The following is a 26,797-nucleotide window of genomic DNA, read 5'->3' on the forward strand; positions in this document are numbered from 1 at the left end:
ACGCTGAAAATAGCGAGATCCTGCTGTGGGACTTGATAAATCTCGCCATTTCATCAAGAGTGCTGGGAAAAACCTTGCTTCCCAATCTTCCCCGTTCAAAATCAGGGCGGTAGTGCATTGCGCTTAAGGAATATGCTTCGGTAATAGTTGGGAGACCGTATCTGGTTTTTCCAGCCCAGATATGGTTATTAGACCTTGAATTTCCCGAATAAAAGTCTAGGAACTTCCTCCCACGCTCCACAGCTATAGCACAAAACCATGTCAAGCTTCGGATATGCGGTAGTGTCGGTGTGATACTCATAATGGAAAGTATCGCATATGATGTCTCCTCTGTTGAATCAGGTGTACCCCATGATCCATTAGAATTTTGAAGCTGAAGGGTCCGGACAAGAGCCTGTATAAGTACTATAGGAAGCTGGAGTTGAAGTAGATCATCCGGCAGGGCTTCAATGACTCCGTTGTCATATTTGCTCAGATATAGAGTGAAAGCCTGAGATATAAGCAGAATAAGGTAGTGAGGTGAGATGTTCTAGTCATACACCAATTAGTACGGCTCCTTTCCGATGAATTCGTATACATTCGCCTCACTTACCCATTTGTCATAAAGAATTCCATCTGTATCCCACCAGGACTTGCACAGGAACCGCACGCATTTTTCAATAAATTGACTATACTCGTTATCTTTTGAGAGATGGATAAGGGCGATAAGTATATGTGCATTCGTGGAACAGCTTGCATTACGTTCACCCGCATAAGTCACAAAATGATGGGGCCCCTCCCAACATTTGATCATATTGGCTGGAGAGTGTGACGTACCCAAAAGATGGAGGGCTGTCAGCATTTTGGCGGTCGAGTCAGGCTCGGGGGGAACCGATTCACCGGATCCAACTAGCCCTTCGTACTCTTCGAACCAGCCGACAAATTTATCCTGCAGCGATTGGAGCAAGGTGTGGTCAAGTTCTTTCTTGGAGAAGCTGTGAAGCAATGTCGAAACTACCCATGAAAACTCGAAAAATGTTGAAGGGAACATTTCTGGCACAGCCCGATTGTTTGAGATAGTCGACCGCACAACATGGCGCAGATATAATTCCGCATCTTCGTCCCATTGAGGAGCTTCTATGAGATAAGCCGCTGTAGCCGAAGGGCAAGATGCGACCATTTTGAGCTCCTTCCATTGACCTAATCGACTAAAATCAGCCTTTCCGATGAATGCTTCGAGCGAGTACAAGGCTGAACTGTGAGATCCACTAAAGAGGTCTTCATTAGAGAATTTTGCCAACTTTGCAGTCCGAATTTTCAAAATCCAATCCATTTGAGGAACGGTGAATTCCATACCCTCTTCCTTAAGGAGATCAAGAACTGTGGGGAACCACATCTCAAATCCTATAGGAAGCGTTATGTCATAGCTTTGGATATTCCATTTCGAAAAGGTGGTCTGGATAAATTGACTTGCACGGTCAGACCGGTCTTTCAAATCAGCTTCCTGTTTCTTAGAGTAGCTGACAGGGCCCTTTAGATGTCTTTTGATCGAAAGAAGAGACACGAGCCCATCACAAATCTGATCAACTTCCGATGCTGGGTTTCCCCAACTTCCGTCCTTGCGCTGCGTGTTGATCAAAAAATCGAAACATTCTGGAAAGACCCACTGATCAGCTTTCAAGATGAGGGATATCCAAGCGGTATGGTACACGCCATTATCCATGTTTCCTAGGCCATACTGTGGGTTCCAATCATCCAAGACATGGCGAAGGAGACTATTCGCCTCCGACGATAGAACTCGTGATCCACCAAAGTCGGGCATACTGTGATGAAATAAATATTCAGATGGCAAGCAGAATAGGTGTAAAGGTATGGAAAGCCTACTTTAAGTAGAGGACGACCAAGATGGGCAGCTTTGAAAGTCCCTGGAGTGGACAAACTCAAGGTCTTATATCGAATCTGACCAAAGAAGAATTTGTCTTACTCCACTAGGGCCATCCAAGCCATGGGAAGGCCTGGTAAAGTAATTTAGCTTGAGATCGGCGCAGAGTCAACTTGAAACAGGATATCCCACTAGGGTGCATAGCATCTTGGAGTCTCACTCCGTACTTTAGATGATTGGAATTATTGAAAGTCTTTTGGAAATTAGAGAAAAGATTCCATCAACATGGAACAACCTTGGAGCCTGACTTGAAGGTGCATCAACAATTTCCTTGTCATCCTCACCGACACCGACTAAACAGTTGATCATCGCCCCAAAATTGCGGTGTGATAATTATTGACATGAATTCAATACATGGGTAAGATCTGCATCAATTCAAATGTTCCGTATAAATCTGAGCGACGTATCACAGGCACAGAGCATCTCTTAAGAGACTGCACTCCGGACTAAATGTAGTCGACTATATACTATTGTATATGAGTTTCAAAGACTTTCAGCCAAACTCAGTTCTACCTTTCAAAATTTTAGCGTATTAGTGGAGTTGTCGGCATTTTGATTACTCTAAAGTCACCTAGACAGCCCATTAAAGCACCTAGGTAAGTGGCGACATCGAAATAATTGAACCATTCATATTAAGATTGAAGTCTTTTGAGCAAACTCGAAATAGCATTGGCCTTCTTTCTTTCATCATCCATTTAGACAATAAGTTGTTCTGCCTGATGCGTAAGCTCAATGTCGTCTCGCGGCCATCTACAACTACAACGACTAGCTCATTGGATCTACCCTTCGACACGCCAGTGCGGTACCCTTGCATATCTAGAGGATCGTGATGCTCTAGTGCGGTTGAAGAAAAATTCACGATTGTCATCCCGTCTCAAGCTAGAACCCCAGATTTTAGTTATAAATCGTGTAAAAGTATAATATGAGGGCGCTTACTTCGTTTTGAACTTCACGAGTTGGTGGGATTTCAATGAGAGCCCAGTCAAAAGCGGTGTTGTTTTTGATTTGAAGTCCAGAAGCAGCCCAGACATGTCCAAAACAATGCTGTTCATCTCTTTTGGTTTCCTGTAGTTCTCGCCTGAATTTTGAGGCGCGGGTTAGCTTCGCGTCTCTAAATCTGAACTCAGCTTGTAGGCTTCTTGGCGAAAATTCGAACACATCTTCCTCAATAGCTTTGTGGTCATTAATCCAGACATTAGACTTCATAATGGCCTCAATTTCCTTGCTGCAAATTTCAATTTGTTCATCGATTGAATGCGAGCTAGGGGAATTAACCAGAATATCGGTGAGGGCGTATGAATCGTCAGGCAGGACCCCAAATTCATTCCAATTTTGAATTCCTAGACACATAGTTAGTCTTATATAAAGAAGCACCAAGTTAAATTGAGCTTGCGGTCTTTTGGTTGTTGGCTGTTAGAGCCAGAGGGGATTATGCAGTGGAAGCATGTCACGGCGAACTGATGCCATACATCATTCTGAAATTTCAGTTTCAAAAATCCCCCGAGGCTTTCGGAACCATGTTCATTTGATTTTGGTGCCAAGCTTTTGCCTGGCTTGTGGGGTCCTTCAAAATCTTCTTGGCTGATGCTTGTTTCCATTTCAAAAGGCATGTTGTTCATTCCGCGATAAATTTCGTCCTTCCCGATCTCAACAACTATCATTCCGAGGTTATACTGGCCGAGGATAGAGACGATCCTTTCACAAAACCCCGTCCAACTTCTCTGACTATTTCTATTGATAGTGACCAAAACAGCTGGGAAGCTGTTTGAAAATCCTCGACGAAGACATGCAATTGTCTGAACATCTGCTAAGTCAACACTTGCTTTGATGGCTCCGAATACAGCTACCCATAAGTCAAAAATCGTATCCTCTCTAAGAATAAGAGACGTTGCAAGGCCATCGTCCAGCCTACTTTGATCGATAATTTCAACAGTGACGTGTTCAAGACTAACCGACTGCAAGTATTTCCAGACAAACTTTGAAGTGTTGAGCCATTTATCATCCAGTTTGTAGCGCTCCGTGAAAACGAGGATTGTTGCAATTTGAACGCACTGAGCGCCGACGGAAGACTTTCTTCCGAAGAGCGAACTCGTAAAAACACTACCTCCCGGGGTACCAAGAAATTCAGACATAATTTCCTGCACCTTCATGAGGATACTACCGTCTTGCATGGCTTTGAAAGCAGGATCCTCCGCCGAAACAACTAGTGTATGAGCCGGCAAAGTGCAGAGGTACGGACCACCCACCCGAAAATCTTCGTTGGTGAAGCCGTCTGGATCGATCGAGGAAACGGGCTCACTAGAGCCATAGCTCCGTCTTTTTCGGCCATTTGGAGATCTTATTCCGAGCCTATTGCCATCTTCTTCAAGCACCGGGGAAACGTATGCAATCTCAAAGTCAGATCCATGTATTTCTCTTTCCATGTCTGGTTTCTCTTCTGCGTAGGGATCAAGAGACGTATCTGACGTGAGCTTTTTAATGCTTTTTTCACGGGGTATCCGTAACGATCAGGAGGGAATCCTCTATTCTAGTGAGTGGATTGACGTGAGGGTGACATGGCGACGTTAGTGGTGACACTAACACGTCTACACCCGTTCCGGGGAAGTAGTGTGGTCCACTCAAACCCAACCTAAAACAACTGCAAAGACTAAACTCGTGGCTCGCCTGATCCGTCTGGACCACAGGCTTAGAGTACTGATCTTTCAAACTTGAACTGTCTTACGTGGAATGACTTACGAAACTGTTAGTTTTTCTTTTTTTCGAATTTCATCACTTTTTATCTTTAAATTAAAGATATTGATGGGCACGACCATCACTCTGTACGCTCAACATCCATATTCACTTTCCTATTTGTCTCCATAGCCCCAGCCACCAAGCTTTTCCTTGGTAATGTCAACAATGGGGATAAAATCTTGGTAAATTCCCAAGGGATTCTCGTCGGTGGGAACTGAAAATTCGCGGAAGCCCACGCAGATAGTCAATCCACTATCGAGAATTTCCTGCTCGTCCGTGATCTCCTCAGAGTTGGCTCTTGTTAGCCGCCAGGAGAGGTTCTTCCTGAGGAAGCTCTTGACCTCTTCGACTGAGAAGTTATCAAGGACTCTCAACTCAGCTGCGATACAATCTTGGGTGCTGATGTTGTCCTTGTGGTAAGCAGCCAAAGCGGGGGTGATGGGGATAGTGTCGATATAGACGGCGCCTTCGGCTGCCTGCTTGCGACAGTTCGAACAAGGTGCGTCAAGTGTGCTGGCAAAAACCGCGGAGAAGCCAACTTCGTTCTTCTTGGTCAACCATCTCTCGGGCTGATGATCCTTGACCTCTCCGATGAATAGGTGAATATTGAAGGACCCATCAAAGGCAAACTTGCGCACGCTAAGCCGTGCATTCCAAGTGAATCGCCTCTTGTCTTTCGTTGGCAATATGGCGCTGTTGTAGTTGATGATCGACTCGTCGTCGGGCCTGGAGTCGATTCCGATAGTGCGAAGCTTATCGGTCACCTTCAGCTTCTGGCCATGGACTGCGGTGGTCAGGTCGATTGTGCGGGTCACCAGATGAGATCCCGCAATGGCCTCATACACTAAGATGGGCTTCTCAACGTTCTTGACATTTTTCGGACCCTTAAGGGCAAAAGAGGAGCTGAGATCTTTAGGCCATAGTTCGCAAACGGCTTCTGGAGGTTTTACGCCTTTGGCGCTCCTGAAACATATGCCCAACGTGGTTAGAAACTCAGAAAATAACGGAAAAATAGACTATCTGGAGCATAAGTACTTACCACCCATAATAGTCGAACAGGTGGTGGCGGAGACTCTTCAAGCCATCCTCAGTCAGGCACTTGTCATCACCTGGAACGGCAAACCCAAGGCCCTCCCAGTCGCGCGCATCGTTCGAATCCCAGAAGGAATCTTCATCATTGCCCAATGTTTTCCGGAATGGAAACAAGGCGCTATCAGCCCGCTGTGTACCAGTTGAAGGAAACCACTTCTCCGGGTACAAGGCTTGATAGATGGCAAAGATACGATCAATGTTGCTGTACAAAAATGTTTAGTTAGCAACTGCTCCTCCGCAAAATAGGATTGGCAAAATGACTAACTTGTGATGTAACCAAAAGATGGGATCAAACTACATCCCCTCAGCTACGTTAGCTATGACAGTCTGAAGTCACACACACAACTGGAGGAAAATCACTCACGGCAGCGTGCGAGGGGGAGACCCATGTGGCCAGCCACTTTATCACCACATCCAACCAGCAGATGAATATCATCGTGCCAACTTTCCAAAGAGACACCAGAGTCCTGGAAGATAAAGAAGTTATCTCCTGGCTTCACTTCCTCATTCAAGTCACGTTTGAAATATTCTTCCATTTCCTTCGGCAGGCCTTTGAACGGTTCAGTAACAATGGTACCATCCCGTTCGTACTTGAAGTGAGAGGCAAATGCCGACCAGTCCCGCTGCCTATTCGCCCCATTGTCGACATGAGGGCTGAGCAGCTTCCACAGCTTCGTGCTGAGTGACTTTGCCTGTCGCTGAACCTTGAGGTCGAGGTTGATCCTATCACTCTTCTCGATTGGTGCATTAGGGGATAACCCATTCGCACCCTTGGGAGCCACCGGGTAGTCATTGGTATGCAAGCTGGGATATCCATGCTGATCGGGACATCTAATGGTCCCGAGGAGGCCATCCTTTGGCTAATCACGCCATGTCAATTAACGAGAGCCAGAAATAATCATCCAACCAAGTAGATGAACTTTAATACCACTCACCATGTGCTTGTATGCTTCCAAAACTGACCGGCCGTTCGCTCTGAGGAGATCTTCATCAGGCAGTGCAAAGCTGAACAGAGGGTTGTGGATATGCGCGGCCATTTTGCTGTGGGGCCTCTTTACCCAAACCTTGCGCTGGCGAAATATCAAGGGAAATCCCCAGATCCCTTCACTGAATTCCTCGTTGGTACCATTGCCCTCGTTTCGGGGCAGTGTAGGATCCCAGTACGGCAATCGGAATCGATCCGCTGCACTCAGGTACGACAGGCGGCCCTCGTCGTCCCCGAAGCTCTCTGCGATCTCTCGGACCTTGTTTGCGACGGCTTGCTGCATTTGTTTGTCAATTGGCGCCAACTCATAGTCACAGAGCATTTAGATCATCATACCTCAAACATGCCAATGTAGACACGGTGCCAGGTCGGGAACATGAGCATGCCATGGGTGCAGTACCCATATGGAGAGATCTTTGGGTCTGCCGTGCTAAATTCGACCCCGTTCCACTTTTCCCTGGGAGATCCATGGATTCCTATCATGATTTTAGCCATATATCTTTGCCATATTTCTTCATCATCCTTCTTTGCCATTAGGCACGAACGAAACCATGATTCACCATCTTACCTCCCAGACTGTAGGCTGTCCACCAATTCTGCTTGTCCACCGGCTCCATTGCTTCCTGATGTATGGCTTCCAAAGCCAGGAGGAAAATATTGGTCATGTGATTGTCTCCGAGGAACTCCTCGATTTCGAGACGAACACGGCCTTCCTGGTGATCGAGGAATTTGACCACATTAGCCTCCTGGGCCGTCTTTATATCAATAGTAGCGTCCATGTTAACAAGAAGGTTGGAGCTTCGTCGGAAGTATTCGAAACAATTGAAGTTCAATGGTTGGTAATGAATCACTGGTGAAGCACCTCGCGCTTTTATAACACTTCTTTCGCAATATCTTCGAAAAAAAATCCATTCGAATAAAACACCCGAGGCTTCTATCCGAATGGCATACCCCTCGAACGCGCCCTTTTCAACCAACCAGCCATGTTGACAGTGCCCTTGGTCTCCACAGTATCTGGCGCGTGGCTTTTCAGCGCGGGCTACTGGAATACGCCTTTGTCTATAAATCGGTAATTTAAGCCGAGCAGCTGAGTCGGGTACCCACCATACATGGCGAGCTCTACGAATGCGCTATTAATTATTTAGGAATCGGCAATTTGAGCCGAACAGCAGAGTCAGAAGGCGGATTACGGCATGAGCTATAGCCTACAAAGAGCATTTCTCTACACTGCCTTTCTCCCGGCGAAAGTTCAAATGGCTATGTCGATTGGTAATAGTGCATCGAGATCCCTGTGAACCGACAGTCTAAAAGTAGAGACAGGATGAAGATAACTAACTAGTTAGTTAGTATATAAATACACCATTATCTACAAATTGGTAATGTGAGCCGACCAGTGGAGTCGGGTCGGGAGACGGATACGGCATCGGCCCGTCAGTGTGACAAGGACGCATATCCATACTAATACCTATGAAATTCTCTAGCTGAACCACCTTGACAGCCCCGCAGCGCGGCAGTTGTAACCAGTTAGAAGTATCCAAGCTGAAAGTTGAATATTCGCACATTGACAAGTCGTGTAAAGGGAACGGCTTTACAGCGAGCCTCAACATTATTACAGGACAATTTTGCGTAGTTATTGTTATTATTGAGGTGCTTATTCAATGGGACAAGCTGTCTTAATTGACTGCATCCTATAATCTAGGACGTTCTAAGCATTTGCCATATTTATGCCTCTGATTGCCCCCTCTCACAAAGCTCAAAAAATGTGTCCATATCGCCTCCATAAGCAACACCCAATTCCTCGCCACCCTTGTACAGAACTGTCTGTGGCAATTTGTTAAGGTCTCGTTGAACATTGCATTGGTCAATGTCAACAAAGAAAGCTTCTATCCCAACGGCACCAGACAGTAAAGGTTGGAATTCTGGGCCAGGGCCATCATTTCCAGTGAAGAAGTACCAGATAGAAGGTTCGGGACGGTTTATAAGGTCTTCAAAGACATTAGAACTAGTATAATATATTAATATTTATCAGACAGCAAGGAATGATGGTGAAGAAGAACCACATACTCTTCGATAGGGAACGCAGCCATTTTGAGTGTTTAAACTTTATAGTAGATTGTTCTTTCAGATAGGATGAGGTAGACATATAGGAAGCATTCTGACGAGAAACATACATTTATAGCTAAAACCAGATACCAAACCTCAGCTGATTTATTCTTTCACTTCTCTACGTAGAACATTCAGCTCTTGACGTCAGTATACATACGTGTGGGTCTACATAAGTTCTTATGATTCGGTGATCTCATATGATCGCTGCTTCCGGCTCTGAATTGTTGGGGAAATGAGGACTACTTACTGGTGGTGGGTCTAGGTTCGTCAAGGGCTACGTTGATACGTGGAGTAAGTGTGCGGTAAAATGTGTGTTCCTAAGTTCCCGCGATGGAATCGGATATGCCCCGATTCCACTAGTTCTATTCACTTCCCGAGTCCATTCACTGCAGTAAACCAGATTCTATTGGTTCCAACATAGACAGTAACAAAAAAGTGATTCGAGGCTATCAATCTTGCCAGCCGCATGCACGGTTTTCAACTCAAAGGCATTCTTTCTAGTCAAATAAGTCTCCCATAGGATCATTTTCGGATGGCATTTTGGCAAATGTTTTAATATAGAAGTAGATTGGCGATCGATAGAAATGTTAAGTCATTGACCGCAGATCGCAAAAAATCGCAAAATCGCAAATGACCGCAACCGCAACCGCAAACATAATCCCCGCTTGTTCGGAATGCCCCATCAAAATTTCAAAAAATGTACAAATTCAACCCCATATTTGAGAACCAAAACACCATAAAATTGACTAAGTAACACGGATTTGACAAAGATTGATCCTAGTTCTAGGCATTATAGGTAAATCAGTTTAAGTAGACATATTCTAAGCGTTTCGCCATCAGATATATAAATTACTTCACCATTCCCACCACCAACATTTTTCTGAATCTCTTCTAACCCCCCTAGACTACCCTTGGGAATAGCCCACTTCCTACTAGCTCCCTTTTTTCACCTGTTCCTTATTCATCTCTTCTAAATAGCTATAGCGATCATATAAAGAAATATGATAAACTGTTCAGATGGTGCGATTGTAATGCTTTTGAATCACCTTTTTTAATAGGTGATAAAATTAAATCAAGTGATGATTATTGTCGGTACAGTACACCGGTGGAATAGCTATTCGATAACGGAGGTGAATGGGAGGCTAACGCCCACTTCTAACACCTATTATATGTAACGCTTTACGCCCCTATGATATCTGGTGTCTTTTGAAGTGGTTGTAGAGTCTGAGTTTCATTCTTAGTTTGTTAGCTATTATAAAGCGTCGATTTGATCGCATGACTGCTTTGTTCCATATTCCAACATTCCATTAAGGGTGTGGAGATCGATGAAGGAAAGGCGGTGGAAAGTGGAGAAGAACCTTAAAATAAGGCATGGGCGTCAATATAGACATCTCCTAATTAATACCCCGGATTTTGGTCCCACAGTACTAAAACTTCTAGTTGCACTTTGGTCATTTTCGTCCCCTGTAGTCGATGGAAGAGAACTCGCGAGTCGAGTTATTTCAAGGTTTATTATCATAGCCGAAAGTGGTCTAGTCGTCATTGTGTTCTGGTAATGTAAATCGACCTTGCGCCTTCTCATAAGTCGCTCCTTCCCTAGACATCTTCATTTAAAAAAGTGGTTTACATTCCGTGTTTCAAATTTCCAGTTAGTACATGTCTCACCCACCTTCAGTCATGACGTCCCCTTTTTACTGACGGCGATGTTTCCCCGTTTTTAGGACCCCAGAAAAGCCAGCTTCTGCCATAACTACCATGAAGATGAAGACTCAGACCCCTCCGGACTCCATCATGGCCTCCCTACCGGTCGGATATATGATGCAGACATATTCAACCATGGCTTATTTGCGGAAGGCAGTGGATGAGATCCAAAAGTTTTACGTGCAAGAGAAGAGTCACAACCAGTGGCTTGTCGTTCGGGGGCTGTCGGAGAATGCTACTCAACAGCTGGACAAGGATGGATTCAATCTTGGGGTAAAATTCCGGTTCCAATGGGAGAGCACAACAGGTCTTATCAAAGTCGTTCCTAATGAGCCCCACGACACTGTCACTCGGCGAACCCAGCTTACAATCCACAACGCAATGCTTGGTATGGGAATGAGATGGCAGTCTTCCCAGTGGATGGGAACTACTACATATGGCCCAGCTATTGGAAAAGGTAAACAAGCTGACGATGCATTCGTACCGCCACCACGATGTAAGCCGCAAGTGATGAAAACGGGATGGCCGACCCTTGTTATTGAAACAGGGGATTCTGAGGGAATCTCACAGCTCAGAGGTGACGCGGCAAAGTGGTTCGCCGACTCTCATGGGGAAGTCAGGATTGTCCTCATCATCAGCATTAAGGCCAAGTGGATCGACATTGAAAAGTGGCAGCTGGCTCCCACAAACTCCCCTCAACCATTGACAGAAGCAGCTGTGGAGAATCTTTGTGCCCAGACTCCGAACATACCACCATTGACAACCCAACTACCACTCAATCAACAGTCCTATTGCGCACAAGAAGTTCGAGTTGCTGAGAACGGGATTTCAGGCACGCCATTGATCCTCCCCTTCGAGGCCCTATATGACAGGGTCCCGGCAAATACCATAGAGAGCGATGTGATTATCTCCGAACAAGACCTGATCGATATCACCGAACTGTACTGGTGAATGTTACCCCGCGGATATTCTTCTACCTGGTTCTCCTCCGTTCCTCAGTCTCCGAGTGCATAGATGTTTCCTTTTCATCCCTCCCTCTCTGACACTATTGCTTATGATATTAATTGCTTTTGAAATTACTATTTTTGGCCCACTTTTCCTCTGGATCTGTTGAGGGATAAAGTTCCTCCGGTCAGTTACATAGATCTTATCGATCTTATCTCACGTATTCAACTCGCGATCTAGTTTTCAACCGCCATGGTACCAAAAAGACCCAAAACACTCAAAATATGTATGCAAATAACAATAATGGGATGGCCAGCTCACTTGGGAAATCCGTCAGTTAGCTTTTTCTACGGATAGTTTCCTCCATCATCATTTCAAGTTTGTATAGCACAGTCTGGGTTTCTCAATCTCCTACTTTTCTCCTTCCTATTTAATAATCTTTGCACTCATAATTTTCAGACCCACTTTGGAATTTGTATCTAATTCAACCAAGCTTTTCCCTCATCATCATGATTGCACCAAGTTCCATCACCTCTCCAGCCTCACATAGCGACAGCACTAAGGAGAATCACCATAGAAACCGAGAGACTGTAAAGCTCATCTTATACAAGCTGCCGACTAAGCAGTAGAATACGACCGAGATGTCGACCGAGAATTCGATATGGAAAAAGTCGATATGGAAGATGATTTGGACGATGATAATGAAATCTTGCTAGAAGGCTTCCCAGCTGTAGATAAGGCACTAAACATCATCAAAGCTAGAAGGTTCTTCAGCCAATTATCTGCTTCTTTTTTCTCTTCTTGTCCGTAATTGTAAATATTGGCACTAACCTTCTGGATCTGCTTAATACCTAATACCCATACTTTCGGAAGGGCTTTTTCCCGATAAAAGAACCTTCACTCTTAAAATTCCTATATACACTCACGAATCATTTCATAGATGTTTAATCAGCATGTCATCTAGAAGAAGCACTGAGGTGACTTGACTAGGACCGAATAATTTGACTTGAGCATCACAGCAAGTCCGGTTATCAAAGCCACGCATACCCTCTATACTAGAGTTAAGAAAGAACTTGACACATTTATCATTCCCCTCGACAATCCACTACCAATAGATCCAATCATCGTGATTGGAGAGTTGGATTCAGTCAGACCTGCGAAATTCTAAAACGAGATACAGCACGATAGCTAGAGGGTAATACAATCGCCTGACCTACCGTACTCGAACAGGTTTATTTGATGATAAGGTTAGAGCTAACCGCCTAGGCGCCAACTCCCTTAGCCTTGACCTTGATCCTTTATTTTGCCGACTTCTTAGATTTACTCCGCCGTTAGTATCGATCATTCTTCGGGTTTATCCGTACGTTCTAAGCTCTCAAGGTATAGAGGAAGGAAGGTGTAGGAGAACAAGCTGCGAAATCCACATCATTTACATAGGTTATGAAATACTTCATTATTGTCAGAAAATACAGATTCAATAATATAACGTTCTCAGTTACTCCTCTAAATTTCCTTCATTGACATTACAGCACCTCTCGAGGTCATTTGTCTGTCCGGCATACATTGGTATATGTAGAATTTGAATCAGGCGTTCAAAAGATCCACACCATCATTGTCAAAATCGTTAAACATATGTTTGACTTCATCCTCCGACTTTCCATTCCGAATAGCGTCCATCAAATTTTCAATAATCCTGCAAATGAGGCGCACGTCAGTACTAATATCAAACAGAGCAGTGGAAGAGTCATACATTTTCATGTCTGCCTTGGTCATTGTCTTCAACCCTTTTTTCCCCATCATCCCCGCCATGGTAGCTACCAGGTCGTCAAATCCTTCCGCCATAAGCTCTTCTACTAGGAGGTCACTGAAAGCTCCAGAAAATTCACCAATACCCGACCCGGCAATGAGGAAGAGTTCTGCCATAAGGACGCGGTAGACAGTGATTGCTGTGACCTCGTTACGCATGTCTGGGTTAGATATACATCGACCAATAGCGGCTTTAGCATACATCCCAGCATATCCTGCCACTGCTGATGCGACTGCAGCACCTACGGGTCCTAGAAGGACGCCTCCCACCATCGAGGCAGCCAAGATAATGGTAGCATATGTGCACTCTGCCACAGCACGCATAGCCTCATCCTTAAATTATTTAGCCATGTTGTCCTTTTTCTTCTTAATTTGTATCACTTACATGATCACCCTCAATCTCATCAATACCTGCAACGACATATCCAAGAACTGGAATATCTTCAAGAAGCCTGAAAAAAGGTCCACGTAAATCCCATGTGCCAGCACTACATAAGTCAATTCAGTGTCAAGAAGCAGGGGGAAAGAAAATGTCACTTACGGATCTTCCATGATCAAGTTTCCTTCATCATCAATACTCATCCAGTTATCGAGCAACTGATAACAATAAATAGAACCTGGGTTTGTATCGCCTGGATATCGATCCAAATCGGCGCACAAAGCCCATCGCCAATCAAGACGAATATTATGAGCCGACCTTTCAAAGTGGCCGTCGCGCTTTCTCTCGATTGAGCCCTGATTATTGGCAAGATGGTCACCCAGATTTATTGTTGTATATCGGATTTTGCCGTAAATATTGAGAGCATAGCCACTAAGCTGACCCCATGAATTGACTTTGAGTCGGGATACTCTCGAAACAACATTTTTCGGCCTGTGTTTTTATTTAGCAACTATATATCCACATCAATTGAGAGAGGGGGAAGAGAACTCACGGAACCTCAAAGACCAATTTTCCGTTGTTATTATGGAAGCATATGTCCAAACACAGCGAGAACTCATCAGCCGAACTATACCCAAAATAGCGAGCTGGGAGTGTTGTGCAAATCAACACTGATCCCCCGGCATCTAGGCGTATATCACTCAACATATAGCTAGTCAAATTTCTCCCGTCCATCAAGATTCGAGGCGTGTCGCCGCCATTGTTGTCAACGCCAAGATGCCAGTCCAGGGTGATTTCACTGTAGTAATATTGTCCATCGTTGCCTCTACAGTAAGCGCACAGATTGGTGATGTTGCTTTGGCCTGTTCGGGTGATTTTTCGCAGTGAAATATCCTTGCAAGAAGTGCTGAACCCCATTTCGAGTTCACTGTGGTCCTTTTTCTGCTAAGGTTTCAATGTCGGTTATGTCTGACGAAGAAAACAAAACAGCTGCAGAAGAAAAGCTGCTTTATAGTAGATATTTCCGTTTCCTTGGCAAACACCGAACGTACGGTATTAGAACGCCATGTTGAAAACTATCCACTCCAACCAATGGCTATGGCTTCCAGCCAAACGTCAGCTCAAGCCACATTACGGAGTACGCTAGTATACATTAGGAATATCTCATTGTGGATGCATTCCACGTATCAGGGTGACAGGACAATACCATAGATACAGGTACTCCAACAACACTCGGCTTTGGACGATTTGTCTGAAGCTGAACAGGGACTCTTTGACAAAAGACTCGAATATCAAGATAAAACATAGTAGATTTGCTGTTCAATCGCCCAAAAAACGAAAACTCAATCTCCAATCTGACCCAATGTGTTGAATTCAGAAATATCGTGCGAAATTCGTAGTGTGTGCGATCCTTCGCTTAGGACCCTTGTATCATTGACTTATTCAACGGTGGCCACTGAAATAAATTACTGTATAGATGCTCAATTTCTTCTAAGAGGGGTAGTTTTACCCACGCTTCATATAGGTGCCTGGGTAATATCTTCGTTAACCCATCAGCAACCATTGAAGAAGTTAGAATTTAGTGGGCTGTATTCCATCCGGCACTTCCTAGCGTGGCTTTGTTTCGGAACCATCTTCAAATATGAGAAGCTACATCGATCTCTAATTATCATAGTTAAGAATGGTTTAGTTCCCATCGTACGAGAGTAATACGAAGGAATTCCCCCACGTTTATCGGTATCGGCTTCTGGCTTGACAGAATATGGCTGGCTGAAAACAGTTGTCGCTAACATTTTTTTCGTGCGGGTCATAGAAGTACGGGATAGGTTTGCAAACATGTGAACTAGTGAGCGGGGTAGGTAGACATAGCCATCGGAGAACAGTTGAGAACTGTGGCTGGCTGTCATCCCCACCTAAGAGTCGTAGAAAATTGCGGTGTTTGCTCTGCTAAAACCTCGGACGAAAAAAGACTACTACAAAGGAACTCAATTAGTCTGATATCTAGGTATGATGGCTAATTCTGCTCATAAGATAGACATCTAAAAACCTTTCAAATCGAAATTCAAAGCCAGAAATCCATTATTCAACTTCTTTCTTGCTTTAATATTAATTATTCAAAGGAAGAATAAGCTTCCGTCAGCTTACGGCTGCCGGGGACAGCTGCTTTCTCCTTCTGACTGACGGTACCATCAAGAAATGGACTCAAGGGTTATCTACCTCTTGGGACTCAATACCAACAAAAACAACTCGCAAATCACTGGCAGCCAACCTCTGGGTCAACTCCACCAGTCAGTGGGCCATGTCTTCAAGTTGCTGTCCAAATGGGAATATTTTGGCGACAAAGCCACAAAGCTCTGGGCATTACCCAAGGGAGACCAGTTTTGGAAATGGCAGGATGAAAATGGAGGTACACTCCACCAACAAGCTCAGCACACCAATTGGGCCTGGGAAGAAACTGAGTCCAACTGCCGCATTAAAGACCTGGCATTTTGGGCTCCTCAATACCAGCCTGGATAAAAAGTATATCAGCTCAGGGAGGACGGCAAAATTTCTCAGTATCAGGGTCCTACGGGAAGATGCTGGATACTGATCAATGACCCTACGACCGAGTTTGATACCGTCGCTTTAGCGGTTGACGGTAACAGCGTCTACAAGATGCACCGAAACGGGGCTATTTTCGTGTGGAGCTCCGGAAGTAATTGGACGAGAATTGCTAGCGCTGAGCCCACAGTAGAGATAGCTGCAGGTGAAGCAGGCATGTTTTCCTTGATGGAAACTGGTAAGATCCATAAGTATTCTGGAAATGGGGATGCGTGGAACTCTGTTGATTCCCATTCCGACAACGCTCATCTTGCGGTAGGTAACCATGTTTACCAAGTGAATACGAAAGGGGAAGCTTATGTCCGGGAGAGAGATGGCGCGTGGAAAATCCTCGGGGAAAAGCCTCAGACAGAGTCTCTCCAGCCGAGCAAAACGGTTCCCAAACCTGGACATGACAGGCAATTTTACGTCTTCTCTGGCACCCAGTATGCCACAATCGAGTTTGAGATTGGAGGTATCTCTGATAAGCTCATCGGCGGTCCGAACTATAGCCGCACGTACTGGGCCACCTTCAACCAAGCAGACTAGGGTAGTATCGATACCGTGATTCCAATTCCTGGCCTCACCAACGAATTCTACGTCTTCCATGGGGGTCAGTATTTTCGACTCAAAGTCGATAACGACAACCTCCAGGACACCATGGGATACAGCGGTGTTAAGACCCTTGAGACACAATGGAAAGCTTTGGTGGATGCCGGCTTTGACACCGTGGATGCGGGAATTCCCGATCCCAAAGATAGTGACAAGCTGTTTTTCTTTCGAGGCACACAGAGTTTAAAGTACAGCTTTTCGCAAAATAAGGTATTGGCTGGACCCAAGCCCATTAGCGCCTATTGGCGTGGCATTGGCACGGCAGGCTTCGACTCTATCGATGCTATCTTCAAAAGCCCCAACCCCAGCGACAGTTATTACGTTTCCAAAGGTGATAGGTATGCGAGAATTAAATGGGATGGAGGATGGGATACTCTGGAGTGGGGTCTGAACATCATCAAAGAGACTTGGTCATCTTTAAAAGCTTGGGTCTAGACTTGGAACTGTTGCTTGAGGGGGATGGGAAATTGTCAAAAAATCTCGATTCTCTGAACATGGCCTGTTTATACTTTCGTCGAGGAACACGCCCCTTCAATAACGTGCGACACCATTCTTTGATAGCACTGGGAGCATTTTATACCCGTCACTTTCTTGTGGCGAATGCCCTGTAACTATCTATTCCATTGAATTGCAGTTAATTAGTATCGTTTAGTCTATAATCAAGATTACGGAGGAATGGGAACTACCTGTTTGAAAGACTGAGATCTCCTTAAACTTATGGGTTCTATGCTAGAAGAGTAACTACCACTCCAGCTACCTAGTTACTTCAGGCGTTGGAAGTTTAAAATTTATATTGCCCTTGCTCAAGTCCCACAAAAGTTCGAATCCTCCCATCTTGCCCTGCACTCGTCAACCGATAGACAACCGTCATAACCTTGTTAACACCAGGGAGAGGGTCATGTCTAAACAAGTCGTTTGTCACCCAAAAGTAACTGCCAGTTCTAATGAGATCAACGACCTGATCATGCACAGCCGCCTCATTCCCATAGTGTTTATCGCCCCAAATCAAGTCGAAAATGTGAATTGGTCCGTTTGCTCCACCACTCAGGATTTCTTTAAGCTCGTCACGTTGGGATCTGGCCTCCTGCGCATCGACCTTTGCAGCTTTGGCCTCACTTTTCGCGGTTTCGGTATCGTGCTTTGCGGCTTCTAGAGCGGTGCGATATTCAGCAGCCTCAGCTTCGCGGGCCTCAACACAGGATACAAGCTCCGCCTTCGCAGCCCAAAGCTCAGCTTCCATGTCCGCTGAGTTATCACGGTAGGATTCAAGTTCCTTCTTCGCAGTTACAAGCTCATCTTGTGCAGATTCCACGGCCCGGATGGCCAGTTGAACAGGATTTGTAATCTACAAGGTGTCAGAACAAATCTATGTTTGGATTGAATATGGTGTTCCCTTACTTGAGGCATTTTGAGCGTCGATGAGGTAGTTCGACTGGTGTGATGAAAGAAGGGAAGTAAGTCGATGCCTGCGAAGTTATATACATAGCAATCTCGTCGGCAAAAAAACCTCAATAGATTTGAGTGACTATAGTTAAACCAGCTCACAGATAAGCTCCATAGTTCAGCTCCACAAAAAGACGGGAGGTATAGCTTCAAGGCCGGCTGAAAAAACGCCACATAGTATACAGGTGATAGCCTAGGCATCCCCAGCTTGAGCTAGCGACAGAGCTAGTTGTAAAAAACAATCACCATTGGTCAGAGGAGCCTCTGCAGGTATACCACTCGGGAATATTTCATGTCCTCTGCTTGTGCTCCGGTTATCAGTGTCTGGGTTCTCTCTTCTGCCATAGGATCCAAGATGCTGACATCTGGATGGTCTGAGACCCAACAATATACCAGGGTGAAGTTCTCCGTATACCTAGTACAAGGACTTATTTACTATATAGTGGATAGTGGAGAGTTTGTGACAGTGGCTTCTCTTATAAAGTACCAGTTTTTCCGGATCATCCGGCATTAGCTATAGCAGCAGGTGGAGTCCTATAACATTCGATTTTTGCTGTCAATCCAGGAAATCAGTCCTCTGAATTGGTTTTGATTGTCATTCAATTGGCTTAGTACCCTTTTCTGTTACATCTAGGGCCTGAGCACGCTACTTATATAGAGAAAGGCATTCCTAGCAACCAGCCAATCGACTTGGTATTACGCAATACTATCGCAACAACAGAATATCTCATGAAATTAAACATGTTCAAATGGGCTTTTCCGCCAAAAATCTAAACACCCAACCCAAAAACCGATTTTTTTTGCTAATCCTTATAATGCACGTGATATATATTTCTTATTCCGGATTAGTGTTATCCAATTCTGAGCCTGAACATAAGACCGATACTCTTTCGGGTTAAAATATCACGTGGCTCGAGAACTTTTCATTGGAGATATGTCTGCCTTTTAAGAAAGTGCGTGTTCTAAACTTCCTCGAGAAAGCGGAATCTCGGGTTTCGTAGAAGTTTTCCGTTGTCGGTGATATGGAGGCCATCGTGGTATGAAATCAGAGAATTAAAGAACTTTAGAATATTCAAACACTGACAGATTGAAATTTGGGGAAGTTCATGTCATTTGCCGTCAAATCTACACACTAGTTAACCTTATTAGGGACTATAAAAAGAGAAGCTCATTGATAAGAAATAGTTCCTATTGGTCAAACCCACCACTAACCTATTTACTAGATCAATGTGCTTACCTTGCGCATATCGAATACGAAGTTTATTAGAGCGAAAGCAGCCCATCCCAACATTTGATATCCATCAGTTAAAATTAACATTGATTCTGAGAAATATATATGGTTGCCGCTCTTAGAACCTCTACTTCCTCCTTCAACAAGCAAGAATTAGACTCAACATGGTCGTTTGATCCTCAAAAACTCGCAGAAAAGACAAAAACACCATGGAAATGTTCTAGATGTGGCGAGAAAGGACATACCATATGGTCATGTAGGATAGCATGGAAGGATGTAGTTAGCATTCTTGTTAAATTGATAAAATTTTGTGGTGAGTCAATTCCCTAAATGCACCATAGATATGTCTCACAGCTGGCGGGAAGATGAGAGTCTAATGGCGTCACAATTTCCTGAATAGTACTAGTATTTATTATACATGATATCTCTCGCTTTCCTCTATTAAACATCATCTCTGTCATCTAGATAGATTTCTCTTCATATATCAGACTCTCATTTATATCCCTGTGATCAGGGTCTTTTAATATCATCATGGAGGGTGATAACCATCCTCAGAGCAGCTGGGCGGAGGATCGCTCATTCCTGATGCCACCCGCCCATCTCATCACCATTCACGAGGGCCAAGCCCACAGTACCACATCGCTCGTGTCACAAACATCCCAGGTCTCACAGACATCGCAGATCTCCGAGGGATCGGTCGAGTCGTCGGCGTCCGATTTTCTAGGCGAAAAGATCGCAGAGCTCGAGACCGAGGTGGCATACATTACCCAGTACAAGGCTATCCTGGATGAATCTGGGCTTGACGAAGCTGAATACTGGCATCAAATAGCCCCTTACACGACTCAAATCAGAGATTCATCGTCGACTTTGAAAGTGCTCAAGCGCCAAAAGGGTCTTTTGACAGATGACTTGGCCGAAGCTGTCGCGACTGGCAAAAGGCAAAGACTGCACGAACCATCGGACCAAGGGCTCCTCGAACGAGCCTATAAAGACACCATCATGGCTCGAATCATGGCATCATCGGGTCGACAACGCGCCCAGTGGACGAAGAAGGACAAGCAAGTTTTCAAAAACGAAGTTGAGGACTATTATGAAGTCCGAAAGAAGCACCCTGACCTCTCCTATTGTCACATACTTGGCCGATACTTTGACCCCAAATTGATCAAGGCAGCTCATATTGTTCCCAAGTCCATATCTCGGGCCGAGCTTGGCCACATTTTTGGCGACGAGGATGCAGTGACGACCATGCCTCAAAACAGCCTTTGCCTACATGGTAATGTGGAGTCACTCCTAGATACAGGAGATATTGCGGTAATTCCAATGGCAGGAAAAACAACATCACCAACATCATGGCGATGTGTGATGATAAACCCAGCGAACAAACACAACGTCGTCCTGAGAGAATTTACTCTTGATGGAAAGGAAAATACGATCTTGCTGCAGGTGAGTTTTACTAACAGACAGACTTTTTTCTGGGTGTGACCTAATATTTCTATAGGATCTTGATGGAAAGGAGCTGCAATTCCTCGGCGCAAACCGCCCCCGGCGTCGTTATCTCTATCTAAGATTCATCATTTCTTACCTCTGGTTCAAGAGAAAGAGTTGGGATGAGCTCGCCGCAAACCTTAACGAAGAGACACGTTGTCAACTTGCCGACAAGCTTGAAGCGCACAAGGTTGAGGTCAAGAAATTTTGGCCGTCGGCGGGGGATTATTTGAACAGATCAACCTTACAGACACTTGCTCGCTGTGTGTCTGGTTCCGAGATCCCCCAAGATCTCATTGCCAATAACACTTTCAATGATTGCAGCGACCCAGTCCGCAATTGCGAGGCAGGTATGATAATGACCGCTGATGTTGAAGAGCTTGGGGGTCCTGCTAGAGCTGAACTTTTAGCTGCGATTATCGAAGGAGTTAAGAACCTTGAGATGAAATCTTGAATGCGTTCGTTCATCTTTTAGGTCATACGCATTGTCTAGCGAATAGCTTTTAGTATGCGCGCACGGATGTTTACTTTTTTATAGATCAATCCATGAATGGTGTTTTGAATGCAAATTAATTTGAAGCCTTTAATTCCATATTTCAATCTCCAGCTTTTATAATATTGATTTTTTTTTATCAAAAATGGGCCTTATTTTTGGTAACTTAGCTTTCTCTCGTAAAGCCCAATGATCAGAGACTGTCTTGTCTGACTGGTTTTCGAGTCCGGAGGGACAGCCCGCCGAGAGCCTCGACCCAGTCGTGCAGGGAAATGGTAAATCCCTGGCTACGTTCTGACGGAGGACCCTCGAAGACGATACTCGCAATCCCATTGTTTGTTAATAGTCATCCAACAGCGAGGCCCGATAGACCCGCGCCGATAATAAGGACAGGGTGGTATGATCCGCTTTTTGCATAGCTTTGGCGGAGGAGAAAGATGATATGGTGGGATGCCAAGTAGCCTCATGAATCATAAACTCTCACATAGGTTACAAAAGCGTAATCTTAAATGGTGCGGGCGTTATTGCTTCCTACTGCGCGAGTCCTACCTAACTGTCGAAAATCCCCGCAAATTCGAGGCCATCGGGACTAAACCCCGCGATGCGACAATTTATATTTGGTCCCAGAACAGCCAATCTAAAGAATAGTCGAGATTGAAGGCGTTATTTATGTCCAGGTAGGTTCCGTTCATATTATCGAAAAGCTCGTCGAAAGAACAAGCCCCATCTGCAGCCTTGTCACCCGACAATACGCTGTCTTGCTGCAGGTTAGTGCCTTTAGGTTCGTGTTCGGCAAGCAGCGCGGTGATGAACGCTGGCTTGGGAGACGAATGGCGGGGCGGATTTGCCAACCAGGCCTTTAGAGTGATCTTAGTAATCGTGACGTACAAGGTCCTTCGGGCCTTAGCCAGTTCTTCGTGATTTGCATAGACGTCTGCAACCTTGCTCCACGCAGCAGCGAGTTCGGACGGCGAGTAGAATCCCACCTCTTCGATGCTTCGAAGAATACAGAGAAGAGCATCCCACAAGAAGAATGCCTGCATCTGCCACTGGAAATTCTGCGTGCTATGGTTATTAAAGAGGGCACTGTTGGTGTCGAGCACCTTTTCCGCAAGGGCACAGAGGTGTCTCCGTTGGGTGTCGGTGATAGTTTGTTGCTTAAGTAGCGGCATCTGGGCACGCAGTTGGGCAGAATTAATGGCCGAGCGCACAATGCCGGTGGTCAGAAAGTGCAAGGGATTCAGGATATCACAGTAGCGCAGAAACTTGGTCTCGATGAGATCTTCCACCTCATCAATCAGTCGCTCAGTGTCTTCAGCATCCTGAAACTGGATTGTATCCCCGTGTTCCTTCAGCTTGGCACCCGCTCAAATGTAGAAATTGGACAGCTCCATCCGGGATAAACAAAAAATCATCTCCGAGGCGCCTCGTTGCTCACAGGGTGGCTGGGTCATGCCAGGGAAGATCTGGTCATCGTTGATGTTTACTGGTTTCTTGGTATCCCAACTGCTGGGCGAAATGGATATGCCCGTGCCGGATGTTTGGCCGGCATAACTGTCCAAAGGCAATAGTCGCCAAAAGAGCCGCCGGCGCATCTGAACCTCAAATGGGGGCAATCCCAGGCTTTCGCCGTCCAGGTGTAGTCCCATGCGCTGCGCTGAGCGAATCGCGATCCCCGTCAAGATCCAAAAGGTATTTGAATCAATCTGAGTGCGTAAGGCGATAAGGAAGAGTTTGTAAGCCTGTAGAATCGGCATCGCCGTTGTTTTGAGCCAAGACGCATTGACTAGTGCCTGGATGACTGTGGTCTGATATCTAGACAACAACTGTGCCCTTGAATTATCAAAGTCGTGCAGACAGTCAGCGTCCGACATGGAGAACACGGCGAAATAGTAAATAGCAAACATCAGACATTCATCGTTCTTCGAGACAGCCGCTGGGTGCTTAGAGACAGCGTCGAACATCTTGGCGACCGTCGGAACGTGGAGAATCTTGCAAATGGACTCAACGTTCTGCACATAGGCTTGCCAGAGCTTGGCTGCCTCCTCGTAAGTAGGGTGTAGGTCAGTGAGGCTTTGCGTGCTTCCTTGTATTGCGCCTGAGATCGTATGTGCGGCGAGAGCGCCGAGAAGACCCGTTAGGGCGCCTTCGTTAGGGCTGGTTTTGTCGTGGTTATGGTCTTCTTGCTTAGGCTCAGGTAACTCACAAAGGTCCCCTTCGCCGGCATTCAGCAGCAAGACATTGTCAATGTAGCGAGACCTACCGTCGGTGCAAAGTATTACTTTGCCAGCCGTAGCGCCGGGTTGCGAATCTGGCAACACTGGAGCCGGGGCCCGTGTGCTGATCGCGGAAGTTTCCGCGCCTCTGTCACTTGGGGTCAAGACAGCGGCTGTCGGGAGGAGGTTGTGGTCCTGCAAGATGCGCTCGTATCGTGTTAGACGCTCATGGACGTCTTCTTCGCCCCGACTGCGCTTCCTCTTACGCGGCGGTGGCGACTGATAGACGCAGTGGAGCTTCGCCTTGCTGCAACTAGCACACTTCGGTACCGCGCGGTTACACTTGACCTTTTTCCGTACACATGATTGGCAGTTAAAGGGCATCGTAGTCGTCAGGTCGGTATCAAAGGAGCCATTGACCGCGTCCAGGGACGAGGCCCTTGCAGGTGCGGGAGCAAGCGGGACAAGATGAGAGATAACCGTGGAATCCTCCATCGAGGAAAGCTACTGTTCTCTCTGGCTCTTATCGTTTTTCCTTTCTGGTATCTGTCTATATGTGTAGTAGCAGTCACTTCCTCGTCATTTCCCCATATTAACCAATGTTCCGTTCAGCTGCGGGCTGGGCCCTCTAAAGTATTTAGACTTGGATAATCTTGGCCTGAGATATATATTGCTCCTCACTACCTATAGCTAGGCATTTATTCACACTTCATGGTCTTATTACCGTCTCTGTCACGGCCGGCAACATTGCAGCTCGCTTCACCGTTCACGGAAACCACAATAGCTATTCCCGTCCGAATTTGGTTTGATTTTCTTTTCTTCTTTCTCCCCTGTTTATTTACTTCATTCAAATGCTGCGGTATTCAGTGCATCTTTTTGCCTTTAGCAGTAGTCGCTGACACTACGGAGTTTCGCTACATTGGCATATATAAAACAATATAGTCATTATTTTCTACTGATACCAAAAGGGTTTCAAATTTGATAAATCACTGAGAAATCACTAAGTACTTTGAAGGTGAAAAGCCGGTGACAACGAAAATATCGGCCACCTGAACGCTATGCGAACTGCTCATCATATTTTTCTGCATGAGCGACGAGGTCAATTAGAAGAAGCGAAAAAAAAAGATACCAAAAAACGGGCAGCGAGTACCAAGGTAAGAACCAGGTTGCATAGGTATAAAGGTAGTCTAGGAAGTTTGGAAGAGATTCATAGAATGGTTGATTAGAGTAGTGGTGAAAATATATACATCCTACACAAGGCTAGTGTAGTAGGCCTTTTCTCTCAACTACCTACTCTTCGGTGTCAGATAACCTGTTCTGGATAATTAAGAAAGACCATACATATTTTGAATGCTCTGATCGAGTTATTTAGACAAATTTACTCTATTTTGTGTGTTAAATCGCGGTTAAAATTTTTTAGTTATCTTTTATCTTTTTGAAAATTTGATGGGGTCGAACGACAATCAATCACGTTATCCAGAAAACAAAACATACCCATTCACCAATCCGAGACGAGAAAAGTACTACACCAGAAAATCACCATGGATCCTTCTGTGCAACCCTTGCTCCATGAGGGTAGGATCACGACAGACTACTGGCAAGGCGTCTCCGAAATCGAGCAAGAAACCTGCATTGATCAGTGGAAGAGATATGCGCGTCACTTTCTTGCTTCTCAATGGGGCCACTATGTCGTGCTCTTCCTAGTCACAATCGATGTCTGTGCCTGCTTCGCTGATTTTCTGATTCAATTACACATCTGTGAATTAAAGCAAGGTGGTTTTGGGGTTGACGGAGGGTGGGAGGTCACGCAGGAGGTCCTGGGCATCTCCAGTCTAGTAATATCATGTCTTTTTATGGTGGAATTGATCGTGTCAGTCCTCAGTTTTGGAATGGGGTAAGTTCAGACCTTCCCACAATTGCCTTACAATCCACCCGAGTTATCCTAATATCCAGCCTAGATATTTTTCCGACTACTTTCACACGTTCGACGCTCTCGTTATTATTGTCGCCTTCACTATTGAAGTCTCCCTCCGTGGCATAGAAGAGGAACTAGGTTCCCTAGTCATTGTGTTGCGTCTCTGGCGTGTGTTCCAGATCATTGAAGAATTAAGCTCGGCAAAAAAGGAGGCACAGGTGCAATATGAGGAAGAGATTGAAAGACTTCGACAGGAAAACTCTGGCCTTCGACAAAGGCTCAACACCAACGTGAACCAAAATGACGAAGACGTGGCCCTCTAGGAAGAGACTTCTACTCCGATCGCTCTGCACATTTAAAGCTTCAACGACATATCCAACAATTTGAAATGCAGCGTTTGAATAGATAGGTGTGGATCTAGTCGGCACTATGAGATGACCAGACATCAAGCCATGGAAGAGTTATACTGTGGTTATTCTGGATTTTCAGCTTTGATGGGACTAGTATACCTTTTATATTGCAAGTCCCGGCTGCAGAAGTCGCCAAATGTCACTTCTCCCCAATGTAAAAAGTCAATCGCATCATTTTGCTTTGTAATATCCGCACATGTTTGAGCTATTGATCCCCGGATTTCGGGGATGTATCTGGCCACAGACTCATTGAACTAGGAGATCTTTTTCTTAATAAGAAGCAGTCGTGTAGTTATCAATCTAAAGCCACTGCAAATACCAAAAACAGCCAATGTACTTGACATCTTTCTTGCACTCTTGAACTGCTAGGCTCATACGCTAGGATTAACTCAGGAAGAGATAATTGGTCTTTGGCGTTGACGATTTGCAGCATGAATGAGGTGGCATTGATATTGATGACAGAAATCAATCTGGATTCTCCTTGATCGCCTGCTCCAATACAGTCGAGATTTTCTTGCATGCAACTGAAAATTCTAGGGCTGTTGAGGTAAGCCGGGGCAGGAACAGCGAACAATGGTTGGGCTTAGATGGAGTGTTCAAGCCGAAGAAAAGATATTCTGACAATATTATGATTGCGCTCAGCATTGTGACAAAGAGATAGGGAAATCACAAACGAGTGGGACAACACGATTACTTGAGACCGCCAACACCAAGTTTATAGATAGCCTTTTGCAGAAGTTGAGA

At 45.3% G+C, this 26,797-nt stretch overlaps 11 protein-coding genes across 11 annotated transcripts; 4 read left to right on the plus strand and 7 right to left on the minus strand.

The window, feature by feature from the left end:
* Positions 1 to 544: 544 nt before the first annotated feature.
* N7495_000491 (ent-kaurene synthase) lies at positions 545 to 1,801 on the minus strand (the record flags this gene model as incomplete). The annotated part of the gene is made up of 1 exon (XM_057203161.1): positions 545 to 1,801. The coding sequence occupies one exon, from the start codon at positions 1,799 to 1,801 to the stop codon at positions 545 to 547; it is 1,257 nt and encodes a 418-aa protein (XP_057067234.1).
* Positions 1,802 to 3,279: 1,478 nt separating this feature from the next.
* N7495_000492 (uncharacterized protein) lies at positions 3,280 to 4,344 on the minus strand (the record flags this gene model as incomplete). The annotated part of the gene is made up of 1 exon (XM_057203162.1): positions 3,280 to 4,344. One exon carries the CDS (start codon positions 4,342 to 4,344, stop codon positions 3,280 to 3,282), a length of 1,065 nt encoding a protein of 354 aa, XP_057067235.1.
* A 423-nt stretch (positions 4,345 to 4,767) lies between these two features.
* On the minus strand, positions 4,768 to 7,510 carry N7495_000493 (uncharacterized protein; the record flags this gene model as incomplete). The annotated part of the gene is made up of 7 exons (XM_057203163.1): positions 4,768 to 5,617; positions 5,694 to 5,948; positions 6,045 to 6,063; positions 6,111 to 6,606; positions 6,682 to 7,008; positions 7,068 to 7,207; positions 7,300 to 7,510. The coding sequence occupies 7 exons, from the start codon at positions 7,508 to 7,510 to the stop codon at positions 4,768 to 4,770; spliced, it is 2,298 nt and encodes a 765-aa protein (XP_057067236.1).
* Positions 7,511 to 8,453: 943 nt separating this feature from the next.
* On the minus strand, positions 8,454 to 8,818 carry N7495_000494 (uncharacterized protein; the record flags this gene model as incomplete). Its single annotated transcript, XM_057203164.1, has 2 exons — positions 8,454 to 8,733; positions 8,796 to 8,818. The coding sequence occupies 2 exons, from the start codon at positions 8,816 to 8,818 to the stop codon at positions 8,454 to 8,456; spliced, it is 303 nt and encodes a 100-aa protein (XP_057067237.1).
* A 1,810-nt stretch (positions 8,819 to 10,628) lies between these two features.
* N7495_000495 (uncharacterized protein) lies at positions 10,629 to 11,489 on the plus strand (the record flags this gene model as incomplete). The annotated part of the gene is made up of 1 exon (XM_057203165.1): positions 10,629 to 11,489. One exon carries the CDS (start codon positions 10,629 to 10,631, stop codon positions 11,487 to 11,489), a length of 861 nt encoding a protein of 286 aa, XP_057067238.1.
* A 1,578-nt stretch (positions 11,490 to 13,067) lies between these two features.
* N7495_000496 (uncharacterized protein) lies at positions 13,068 to 14,586 on the minus strand (the record flags this gene model as incomplete). The annotated part of the gene is made up of 4 exons (XM_057203166.1): positions 13,068 to 13,622; positions 13,675 to 13,777; positions 13,831 to 14,160; positions 14,222 to 14,586. The coding sequence occupies 4 exons, from the start codon at positions 14,584 to 14,586 to the stop codon at positions 13,068 to 13,070; spliced, it is 1,353 nt and encodes a 450-aa protein (XP_057067239.1).
* A 1,278-nt stretch (positions 14,587 to 15,864) lies between these two features.
* N7495_000497 (Hemopexin/matrixin) lies at positions 15,865 to 17,295 on the plus strand (the record flags this gene model as incomplete). The annotated part of the gene is made up of 3 exons (XM_057203167.1): positions 15,865 to 16,075; positions 16,298 to 16,747; positions 16,883 to 17,295. The coding sequence occupies 3 exons, from the start codon at positions 15,865 to 15,867 to the stop codon at positions 17,293 to 17,295; spliced, it is 1,074 nt and encodes a 357-aa protein (XP_057067240.1).
* Positions 17,296 to 17,641: 346 nt separating this feature from the next.
* N7495_000498 (uncharacterized protein) lies at positions 17,642 to 18,267 on the minus strand (the record flags this gene model as incomplete). The annotated part of the gene is made up of 2 exons (XM_057203168.1): positions 17,642 to 18,205; positions 18,259 to 18,267. 2 exons carry the CDS (start codon positions 18,265 to 18,267, stop codon positions 17,642 to 17,644), a joined length of 573 nt encoding a protein of 190 aa, XP_057067241.1.
* A 1,798-nt stretch (positions 18,268 to 20,065) lies between these two features.
* N7495_000499 (HNH endonuclease signature motif containing protein) lies at positions 20,066 to 21,473 on the plus strand (the record flags this gene model as incomplete). The annotated part of the gene is made up of 2 exons (XM_057203169.1): positions 20,066 to 20,977; positions 21,033 to 21,473. 2 exons carry the CDS (start codon positions 20,066 to 20,068, stop codon positions 21,471 to 21,473), a joined length of 1,353 nt encoding a protein of 450 aa, XP_057067242.1.
* Positions 21,474 to 22,123: 650 nt separating this feature from the next.
* On the minus strand, positions 22,124 to 24,223 carry N7495_000500 (putative C6 transcription factor; the record flags this gene model as incomplete). Its single annotated transcript, XM_057203170.1, has 2 exons — positions 22,124 to 22,878; positions 22,951 to 24,223. The coding sequence occupies 2 exons, from the start codon at positions 24,221 to 24,223 to the stop codon at positions 22,124 to 22,126; spliced, it is 2,028 nt and encodes a 675-aa protein (XP_057067243.1).
* A 1,046-nt stretch (positions 24,224 to 25,269) lies between these two features.
* Positions 25,270 to 25,966, plus strand: N7495_000501 (uncharacterized protein; the record flags this gene model as incomplete). Its single annotated transcript, XM_057203171.1, has 2 exons — positions 25,270 to 25,622; positions 25,687 to 25,966. The coding sequence occupies 2 exons, from the start codon at positions 25,270 to 25,272 to the stop codon at positions 25,964 to 25,966; spliced, it is 633 nt and encodes a 210-aa protein (XP_057067244.1).
* Positions 25,967 to 26,797: the final 831 nt, after the last annotated feature.

The sequence above is a fragment of the Penicillium taxi genome (assembly GCF_028828555.1).
Source record: "Penicillium taxi strain IBT 34144 chromosome Unknown utg000001l_segment0_segment0, whole genome shotgun sequence".
In the NCBI taxonomy this organism is placed as follows: Eukaryota; Fungi; Ascomycota; class Eurotiomycetes; order Eurotiales; family Aspergillaceae; genus Penicillium; species Penicillium taxi.